The sequence below is a fragment of the Salminus brasiliensis genome, chromosome 22 (assembly GCF_030463535.1).
Source record: "Salminus brasiliensis chromosome 22, fSalBra1.hap2, whole genome shotgun sequence".
Classification (NCBI taxonomy): domain Eukaryota; kingdom Metazoa; phylum Chordata; class Actinopteri; order Characiformes; family Bryconidae; genus Salminus; species Salminus brasiliensis.
In genome coordinates this window covers 28,742,873-28,752,396 of record NC_132899.1, presented here as the reverse complement: position 1 = coordinate 28,752,396, position 9,524 = coordinate 28,742,873, and the positions used below count along the sequence as shown (strand labels likewise).

The window sequence follows — 9,524 nt, the reverse complement described above, 5'->3', positions numbered from 1 at the left end:
TAGCCAGGCTATAGTACAGCCTCCAAACATGGTGGTGGTAGTTTCATCAACAACTCACAGTGAGGAATAGCCAGGCTATAGTACAGCCTCCAAACACGGTGGTGGTAGTTTCATCAACAACTCACAGTGAGGGCTTGCCGGGCTAAAGTACAGCCTCCAAACATGGTGGTGGTAGTTTCATCAACAACTCACAGTGAGGAATAGCCAGGCTATAGTACAGCCTCCAAACACGGTGGAGGTAGTTTCATCAACAACTCACAGTGAGGAATACCCAGGCTATAGTACAGCCTCCAAACATGGTGGTGGTAGTTTCATCAACAACTCACAGTGAGGAATAGCCAGGCTATAGTACAGCCTCCAAACATGGTGGTGGTAGTTTCATCAACAACCCACAGTGAGAGCTAGCAAGGCTAAAGTACAGCCTCCAAAGACGGTGGAGGTAGTTTCATCAACAACTCACAGTGAGGAATAGCCAGGCTATAGTACAGCCTCCAAACATGGTGGTGGTAGTTTCATCAACAACTCACAATGAGGAATAGCCAGGCTATAGTACAGCCTCCAAACACGGTGGTGGTAGTTTCATCAACAACTCACAGTGAGGGCTAGCCAGGCTAAAGTACAGCCTCCAAACATGGTGGTGGTAGTTTCATCAACAACTCACAGTGAGGAATAGCCAGGCTATAGTACAGCCTCCAAACATGGTGGTGGTAGTTTCATCAACAACCCACAGTGAGAGCTAGCAAGGCTAAAGTACAGCCTCCAAAGACGGTGGAGGTAGTTTCATCAACAACTCACAGTGAGGAATAGCCAGGCTATAGTACAGCCTCCAAACATGGTGGTGGTAGTTTCATCAACAACTCACAGTGAGGAATAGCCAGGCTATAGTACAGCCTCCAAACACGGTGGTGGTAGTTTCATCAACAACTCACAGTGAGGGCTTGCCAGGCTAAAGTACAGCCTCCAAACATGGTGGTGGTAGTTTCATCAACAACTCACAGTGAGGAATAGCCAGGCTATAGTACAGCCTCCAAACATGGTGGTGGTAGTTTCATCAACAACTCACAGTGAGGAATAGCCAGGCTATAGTACAGCCTCCAAACATGGTGGTGGTAGTTTCATCAACAACCCACAGTGAGAGCTAGCAAGGCTATAGTACAGCCTCCAAACACGGTGGAGGTAGTTTCATCAACAACTCACAGTGAGGAATACCCAGGCTATAGTACAGCCTCCAAACATGGTGGTGGTAGTTTCATCAACAACTCACAGTGAGGAATAGCCAGGCTATAGTACAGCCTCCAAACATGGTGGTGGTAGTTTCATCAACAACCCACAGTGAGACCTAGCAAGGCTAAAGTACAGCCTTCAAAGACGGTGGAGGTAGTTTCATCAACAACTCACAGTGAGGAATAGCCAGGCTATAGTACAGCCTCCAAACATGGTGGTGGTAGTTTCATCAACAGCTCACACTGAGGGCTAGCCAGGCTATAGTACAGCCTCCAAACACGGTGTTGGTAGTTTCATCAACAACTCACAGTGAGGGCTTGCCAGGCTAAAGTACAGCCTCCAAACACGGTGGTGGTAGTTTCATCAACAACTCAGTAAGGGCTAGCCAGGCTATAGTACAGCCTCCAAACATGGTGGTGGTAGTTTCATCAACAACTCACAGTGATTGCTAGCCAGGCTATAGTACAGCCTCCAAACACGGTGGTGGTAGTTTCATCAACAATTCACAGTGAGGAATAGCCAGGCTATAGTACAGCCTCCAAACACGGTGGAAGTAGTTTTATCAACAACTCACAGTGAGGGCTAGCCAGGCTAAAGTACAGCCTCCAAGTGAGGGCTAGCCAGGCTATGGTACAGCCTCCAAACACGGTGGTGGTAGTTTCATCAACAACTCACAGTGATTGCTAGCCAGGCTATAGTACAGCCTCCAAAACATGGTGGTGGTAGTTTCATCAACAACCCACAGTGAGAGCTAGCCAGGCTAAAGTACAGCCTCCAAACACAGTGGAGGTAGTTTCATCAACAACTCACAGTGAGGGCTAGCCAGGCTATGGTACAGCCTATGGTAAAGCATTCTCGAGATACAGATTTTTTATTAATTATGATTTATTATAGGTTATAGCTTAATTAGCACGAGGCAGGCGATTTACATGGAAAAGTCAGTGTTTGTTTTGATGATTGACTTTCAAGATCTTTTTTTAATTTTTGAGAGAAAACCCTAGGACTAGTTTGTTTACGAGTTATGTGTACGAGATCCAAAGCAAAACGCATTCGCAAGCCCACTAGTGCCCCCTTGAGGCCAGTCAGGTTGAGGTTCAGCACAACCTGAGTAGCAGGAGGGTTTACTACCAGTTGACCAAGATTTGTGTCTGTATGACTTACGATTTCTTCTGGCTAATTACAATTCCTAATTACACCCTAATTACAATTCCTGCAACAATGCTAGGCCTGGCTAGGCTCCTGTGAGCTGTTGTGGTGCCATAAACCACCCAACAAAACCTATTGTTTCACTCTGAGGTAAAATAACAGGGTGGTAAATACTTCATTTACTACAATTTATAATACTCAGTTCACGCCTTTTGCGGCACCTTTAACTATACTGTTATGGGGTGTCTAATAGCAAAGGATATATGTGACCTAGAGGATTCATGATAATGAATATCCATCTTCTGCGGTTCTGCGTCCGCTTGTGCATGTGTAAACATGAATAAATCTATTGTGTGTAAAAGGAGATGGCCTCTCTCTCCCTTCCCTATCTGAGCTCTCCACTGCTGTTTACACTGGTTCCATATTCAATTATTCAGCAGGATGCTCATGCTCTTGGCTGGAAAGATTCCCTGTGCATCCTCCCGGCGTATGTGTGTGTGTGTATATGTGTGGTTGAGAAGGCCCCCGTGGCCTCAGTCTGGAAGGGAAGGCTTGTTATCGTTCTGTGGACACGTCCCACCTCAAGCATAAAGGGGGGGGGGCAGAAAGAAAGATGGTGAGTGTTGCAACACAGGACTCTAGTTTTTACTACACCTTTCTCATTAAAATTCATGAATCACTGTTTGAACCACTCTGCCAGCGATAAGCCAGTCAATACAGAGAACTTTCCTAGAAAGAGTTTTTTTTTTTTTTTTATCAAAGCAATAAAGCTGTGTGAGGCCTTGACCTGGAAATTAGTGGTGTAGTGATTCACTAAATTCCTAATCTAATGCAATACAGTGGTGTCTCAATTGCAGACAGGGCATGTTATGGCAATATTAAGCTTTTTAGTTTTTTCTTGTCTATAGGGGAAAATAAGTGTACAACATACATATTTAATAGAAATCTTCTGAAATCAAACCAGCGTCCAAAAAAATAAAATAATAATAATAATACTAATAATAAAGTCTTTCAATTGCCTGTTCAAGGTTGCTTGTCCAGGCTGTTCTTGTATTGTCTGGAATTTTGATGATCGTCAACCATTGGTCAAACTGCTTAAAAAGTCCAGCCTCCCCAACTCAGTTCCACTGCTCCACAGCTCAATGCTGGGGGACTTTTTACCCCTCTCATGCTCATCTGCTCCAGGGAGTCCTATTCTAGTGGCAGTATATCTCTACAGGCACTCAACAAGCTGTGTGTGTGTGTGTGTGTGGGGGGGGGGGGGCATTTGCACATCTGTCAGCAATGGGTTTAACTTAAAGTAGCTGAATGCATTCATTAGAAGAGGTGTCCACAAACATTTGGACAGATAGGTATTTCTGATGAGGTGTACAGCAGCAGGATCTATATGAGGAGCCCGAATAAGCCAAGCAGCCTTTTTTTACCATCCCTCTTAGATTTCCCCTCTCAAGCTGATGTCCATGCAGGTTGACCAATCTAGAGTTTGGGGGATGGGGGTGGGGTGGGGTGTGAGTTTTCTCTGACGTATCCAGAGCCTTTTAAGTGAAAGTGACAGTTAAATGGCTTCCCTATGGTCAGCAAAGAGGCCTAACCTTGAATGATGGGAGGTGGGGGAAGTGAAATATGGCTATGGATGAAAGCCCATTTTCTCTGTGACTTCAGTGAGAGAACGAGATTCTGGGACAGATGCTCTTGGGTACCCACGAAGTCTGGCTGATACCGTCCTCTGATTATTGAGGGCATGGGTCTTGCTTCTTCATGTCCACTAACAGAAAACGCCCCAACTGTGACACAAATGTCGCCTCAAGGTCGATCTCGCAGCACCTCTACAGGATTGCTGTGGGGGGGTGTGGGGCGGAGGGGGATGTGTGTGGATAGGCAGATGATTGGAGAGTTTGCGAGAGCGTGCGCTTTCCTGGTCCCCATGGGGCCGTGCGAAAGGGGGGTAAAACTGAACGCTTTCATTATTGATTGCAGCGTCAGCATCAGGAATACTATGTGAGCAAAAGAACAGCATACACAACACAACTGTGTGTCTGGGAGAGCGAAAGATCATTGGCGTGTGAGTCTGGGTAATCTGCTTGGGCCACAGGTCAGCAGGTTTTCAATGATACGGTTGTATGCCTAAGGTTGGGCACTGCTGGACAGGCTGAAACAAAGAAAAAACTCTACAGCAAAGAAAAGCTTCCAGGAATATTAAATAATTCAATCATTTCACAAATAGGAATAAATACAATAACTGCGACATTTGCTTCTACTTACAGTCTTTAAACGTAACGGTTTAACCGATAAATTGAGACCGGCTGGGCAGGTCCACAATCGTCATTAGAATAAGTCAGCCAATGACACAATTTCAGGCTCCTCGAACCGTGCTAACACTCCTCCTATAAGCAGCTGGCTGAGGATCTGAAAATGAAGGTAACTTTTGGCCAAAGAGAAGATATCAAAATTCCTCGATCTCACAAAATATCATTACGAAATGGCAGTTACGGGGAACTGTGGAAGCCAAGACCATGAACATTCTCCGATCAAACTGTAAAGGATAGCAAGGGACCTGCAGAAAAAGCTGGCTGACACATGAATAGCGGGGCACCGTTCCCCATGATCCTCATGGAAGGGTCATCAGAAGGGAACCTTACTTTCAGCATCATCACAAAAGTCAACGTCTGGCATCTACATAAACTAGAGGCGTTTTGTTCGGAAAGAAAGAGGAGCAGCATTTAATGAAAAGAAGCCCTCGCCAACTGAGGGCTGATCTATTATAAGCTGGGGTTGTGTGGCAGCCAGTGGCACAGGAAGTCTTACATGGATGGCTTGATAAAATGTCAGCAAATTCTGAGGACTGTAATAATGTAACAACTAGACAATGATTTTAAACATACCTCAACATCCCCCATGAGGTACTTGCGGCAACTTGGCAAAGCCAGTCACCACCTCTGTCACCGGGCAGCCAATACCCTCAGAGGATGGTGCTGGGTCCTCAGCTCCACTGCACTAGCTTATGGACGCCTGTGCCGGCCAACACTGTTTTAAGAGTGATGATTGGGGAGAGCGCAGCCAATTGTGCTCCCTAGGACTCCGGCTGCTGATGGCGACTTCAAATCTAAACTAAATGTGTAATTTGATTTGGGGGTTCCAGGTGCATAAAGTGTGTAAACTTGGTTTCGGTCATCGGTCATCTGTAACAGACTTTGAACACGACTCACATGAGCCTAAATGGCAAAAGTGAGAAAATACAAAATCACATGACTGCAAATTGATAAGTTTGACAAGGACGTTTTTTTTTGTTTGTTTTGTTTTACAACACGTTAAAACGGATCTGTTTAGATAATTCTTTCCCCACAAAGGCACAGAAAACAAGTTTTAAAAAGTAGCCAGAACATGCCGTGCAAGTAAAGTGCAGGAGATGAATTCAGTCATTCCAAAATAGCAAAGGAACCAATTAAAGCAGCACTGAGAATTTGCAAAGTCACAACACCGGCCAGGGTTCATGGTTTATAGTCCTCAGGATTCTGGAGGGTGTAGGTTGCTATGGTATCCAAGAGCCAGCTACGAGTCACCACTGTAGCTTTTTTCTGCAGAGCTGAAAGATACACAGGAGGGGGAAGAAAAAAAAAGAGAGAGAGGAAATTAGTAAAAACAAAGGGGAATACTGTAGCTTAATGACCTGTTTCCTAGCTCGTGTAGCGTCACAGGGAGGGTTCTTTGAAAAACACTTGATTACATTATCAGTTACACTTTGCGTTACATGCACCCAACAGCCAGCTACTTCTATACAGAGTATATTTCTGCAGAGGTGGAGCCTGCAGGGGTGGTTGGGGTCTCTGTTGCCCAACTTTAACAGGACTTTTACAAACATGAGCTTAACATTAAATAAACAAATATAAGTAAAAATATTCTTAACCAAACTTTGGAAGGTCTATCATTTGCTGACCAGATTTGAGGTCCAATACAGAAGCCAGACCTGCGCAACAAAGACACCAAGCTTTCAGGCTATGCGACAAATCTGACGAATCAGCAAAGCAAACTTCACCAACTCCGCTGATCAAAAGAAAAATGACCATTAAAATGATGGGCCAAGAGGCCGATGAGATAATGACAGTGAGTCAATTGAAAAACATGACAGAGGGCTTGACAACAGCTCAGATGATGACAACGAAATGAGAGGCAGCAGTCTGGCAGGTCTATCGATATAACAAAGAAGATGAAAGGAGGGACAGAAGCGTGAAGACCAGAAACAGCCGGTTTAGAGACAGCTTCTACCCCCAGGCCATCAGGTACAGCAGTCTCATCACACCACCATCCATACACACACACTTACTTACTTACTTTCTAGAACTGTGACCGACTGCTCAGTCACACTGCACCCACCAAAGACTTCTCCTCACTCACACTACACTGGAATCCCCATCTTACCTAGTGTCTATATGGAAACAGTTGTTTGTGTATTTACTACTGGGAGGGATGTAACGTATGCACCTACGTTTTCCACTCACCTTTACACCTGTGTTCATGTGATGCGACAATAAGCCTGATTTGGTTTTGGAAAGTTACCATTCAATGTAACTTGGGTAATCCAGTGTTAACAAGGACACACAGTGTCACTGATGGGAGTACTAATACCACCCCCTTGTGGAGAATCTTCAATGAGTGAGTGAGGTTCAAGCCAGGTCCATGAGGTGCTTCACAATGTGGTAAAGAGCACAGCACATCTGTGGTTAGAACACTGGGTTATTGGTAACCAGGTTGTGGGTTCGATACCCTGGCTCGCAGCGAAGGCTGCCCATCACGCCGGGCACTCCAGGCTGCATCACTGTGTGTGTCCACTGCATGGATGGGTTAAAGAAGGAGGTCTAATTCCATATGGTAAATGTGGTGGCCATTGCACTGATAGGGTGGTTTATTTGCTGAAGAAGGCTAAATCCGCAAACATGAAGTGGAAAACGGTAAAGAAACCAATGAGCTAAGCTCTTGAATGTTCTTTGCTAGATAGCGGCACACTGTGTATCTTTGTGTCTTCCTTGGAGGCTTTTTAAATGAGAAAACAGCTCATTCAGTCTCAGGAAAAAAAGAAACCATCACCTGAACATTAATTATTCATTTACAACATCCGTGTTAGCCCGTTTCCCCCAAAGGCCTGTTGGACATAAAGTCTTCAAATCCTGATAGGAGTCATTTTGATGAGTATATATGAGCGGTATGCATGCGCAGCGACAGCAGACAAGGCCGTCCATCTACAAAAGTCTACCTGTGGGAACACCCGACAAGCCTGTATAGCATTTTCTGGGTTTGCCATGATTTAGGGCAGTTTCATACTGCAAGCGGTATACTTCATACTTTCATAAGGCCCCCAACCCACCTTAGTACCCCTTAGTGCATTTTTGGTTTATTTCGTTTTATTAAATTATTATTGTTTTGTTGTTTAAATATATAAATAAATATTTGGGTGTAGCTTGTTCTCAATCATCAAGAGGAAAGGCTAGTCAAAAGTGTCAAAGCAGCAGCTGCCGTGGGCTCCTCTATACAACTGCCTAGCACAGTGAACATTACAATAACTTGCAATAATCTGTAAATAATATTGCTATTGCTTTTTAAATACTTATTTATATTGTATATAGTGTAAATTATTTATCTACATTTTTGTAGATTTTGTACATTGTCTTGCTATCCCTTCTGCTGTGACACTGAGAATTTCCCCACTGTGGGACTAACAAAGGATTATCTTATCTAATTGATGGTCATCAAAACCCTTTCTAGAGTTTTCGCCACAAACTTCAGCATTAGACGTTTTCAAAGGAATATAAGAAAAATAAGACAAAAGGGAGCAAAATTTCATGGAAAGAACACCTTTCCAACTGTTAAGCACAGGGGTGAGTCAATTATGCCTTGGGATTGTGTTGCAGCCAGTGACCAAGGGAACACTTTCCTGGTAAAGAAAATAACTCAATTAAATACTAGCAAATTCAGTGAAAAGTCTTTCACACGTCACATAAAAAATTGTGTCTTTTACAGACATTTTCATTTTTTTTTTTTTAACTACAAGATAGAAATAAACAAAAAGTAACCTGGCTTAAAATATTACAGTCCTCAGGAAATCAGATCATCTTCTACCCATTTAGGTATTTACAGTAACAAACATTTAGCGAGGGTTCTCGCCTTTACAGGTGTTGCCAGGGCAAGTTATCAGTAATAACTTCAGACAAGCTGGAAAATAACAGGCAAGTCTCCGGTGACCATAGGATGTTCCTGTGACAGCTCGCGGACCGGGAAAACGGCTGTCCGGGTACTCCTCACAGTGCAATTTGTCAGACATAGGAAAACTGTGTAGTGTGCACTTGGGGTAACAATTTGTTGGCAGCTCTGGTGGGCTGGGAGTGTGGACAGGCATTACACTGCCCCAAACAGCTTGTGACCACTCGTGCTGGAGGCTCCCTGGCCTCTGCATCTGAGGTTTAAAGAGATGGTCATTCATGCCTGAAGATGCCGCTCCTGTCGTCTGTCAAGTGAAGACTGCACTTCAGACACTCACCCTTATTAGCTAATGGTCCACCTGTTTTTTTTGGGGTAGGTGTTGGAATTCACAACCTTGGAGCACACAACTCTCAACACTTTTAAATACCGCAGTATATTGGTATGGTATTACCGTTATACCGTCTGACCTTAGTATAATACAAAAAATAGGGCATCAGCATCTGCTCAGAATTACCATAAAGAATGTATCCCTAATAATGCACCTGATATCCTACATGTTGTACAATCAGCTACCTTCAATATAACCAGAGTTATTTAGCGCTAATGTTTATAACAGCCTGGCAGACCCAACTCTGCTTATTTGACTTTCAACAAGACGGTTGGTTTACTGGTGTATATGATTTCACACAAGCGATATACACATCATTTCCGGGCACAGTAATAGCTCCCTCACCTCTGTAGTAAGACTGGGAGTCGTCAGATCCAGGCTGCACCACCACCAGCTGACATTTACCCTGAAGAAAAAAAAAAAACAACAACAAAAAAACCCACATTTTTTTTTAGGAGCTTTGAACACTGCATAATGTGAACACCAGCCTAAACATTTTCTTTGGCATTTTATCTCCCAAACTCTCCAAAAAAAGTTGTCAAAATGTCATGAGCACAAAGAAGAGAGGGAATAG

General features: G+C 43.9%; 1 protein-coding gene across 3 annotated transcripts in view; it reads right to left on the bottom strand.

Moving 5' to 3' along the window:
- Positions 1 to 5,601: 5,601 nt before the first annotated feature.
- The window catches only part of LOC140543908 (uncharacterized), a 47,650-nt gene continuing 43,727 nt past the window's right edge, over positions 5,602 to 9,524 (bottom strand). For all 3 annotated transcript variants that reach the window (XM_072667219.1, XM_072667221.1, XM_072667220.1), the window contains exons 20-21: positions 9,296 to 9,356; positions 5,602 to 5,953 (exon numbers count right to left, since the gene is read on the bottom strand). In XM_072667219.1, coding sequence (XP_072523320.1) covers positions 5,859 to 5,953; positions 9,296 to 9,356 — 156 coding nt within the window. In that variant the 3' untranslated portion in view covers positions 5,602 to 5,858. The remainder of the gene's footprint in view (positions 5,954 to 9,295; positions 9,357 to 9,524) is intronic.